The sequence below is a fragment of the Camelina sativa genome, unplaced genomic scaffold, assembly GCF_000633955.1.
Source record: "Camelina sativa cultivar DH55 unplaced genomic scaffold, Cs unpScaffold01997, whole genome shotgun sequence".
Classification (NCBI taxonomy): Eukaryota; Viridiplantae; Streptophyta; class Magnoliopsida; order Brassicales; family Brassicaceae; genus Camelina; species Camelina sativa.
In genome coordinates this window covers 1-1,004 of record NW_010923114.1, presented here as the reverse complement: position 1 = coordinate 1,004, position 1,004 = coordinate 1, and the positions used below count along the sequence as shown (strand labels likewise).

Genomic DNA, 1,004 nt, shown 5'->3' with positions numbered 1-1,004 from the left:
AAGAATAACTTACTTGTCTAGGATGAGCACCCGCTGCTGATCCCAGATCCCGCGAAAGACGCTGAAGGATATGCACCAGTACATAAGGATCAACAAAGTTTTTCTGAACCTCTGCCAAGGTTTTGAGGACAACAAGTACAAAGCTGATTGAACCGAGAGAGTTATCATCTCCTGACACTTGTGGAGCAGTAACAGGATGCACATGTTTTTGTATCAGCTCACTGAATTTCTGATACAACAGCTTTATGTCAGGAGGCGTACTAGCTCCATCATGTGGGAAGGCGATGAAAACCATCTTCAACAAAGAGCATAGCGATTTCCCAGCGTCGAACATCTTGTGTTTGAAAGACAGCTCAAGAAACTGGTGAAGACCAGAACAGTCAGCAAAGAACAGAAATGATTTCATATATTAGGATAACGCTTACTGCAGCAAGTATACCTGTGAGATCTGGCTGATGTTGTTTTTAATGAAAAGATGCGGCTGCTTCTCCAGAACCTTGTTCATGACATCCAAGCCCTGAGCAAGTGCTGTGGACGGATCTGACTGAGACGGTGGCATGCTACTAAGCAGCTTTTCTAAATAGTTAAATTTGACGTTCGCATTTGGCCAAACTTCCAAAGCTTTTGAAAGAAAATCTAAAGCTTGTTTGTACATAGTGTTGGCTTCCCTGTCCTTAGGCTCAATTACCACTGCTACCTGTTCGAGGAAGAGAAAGGAAACTTAAAACTACAGCCATAAATAGAATAATGTCACGATCAACCAACATACTTCGAGACTAAAAGTGGTCAATAAGGCCTAGAACTTAACCAGATCCAAAAGAAACCTACGATCCGCATAATCTCATTATAGAATTTAATGCATAATACTATACTGCTTTTAGACTGCTACTGCTAAACGTCATTTCTTTAGAATGCAAACTGCTCAGAGAAGAAGGGCCTCCGTAATTTCAGAACTTCCCAGCAAGTTATAAACATGCCCAATGGTAGTAAGAGTGTAAAGCCTT

The 1,004-nt window shown here is 41.4% G+C and overlaps 1 protein-coding gene across 1 annotated transcript in view; it reads right to left on the bottom strand.

The window, feature by feature from the left end:
- Positions 1 to 902, bottom strand: part of LOC104774204 (probable transcription-associated protein 1) — a gene marked incomplete at its 3' end in the record, with an annotated part of 2,728 nt that extends 1,826 nt beyond the window's left edge. The window contains exons 1-3 of the mRNA XM_010498861.1: positions 873 to 902; positions 440 to 697; positions 14 to 361 (exon numbers count right to left, since the gene is read on the bottom strand). Coding sequence (XP_010497163.1) covers positions 14 to 361; positions 440 to 697; positions 873 to 902 — 636 coding nt within the window. The remainder of the gene's footprint in view (positions 1 to 13; positions 362 to 439; positions 698 to 872) is intronic.
- Positions 903 to 1,004: the final 102 nt, after the last annotated feature.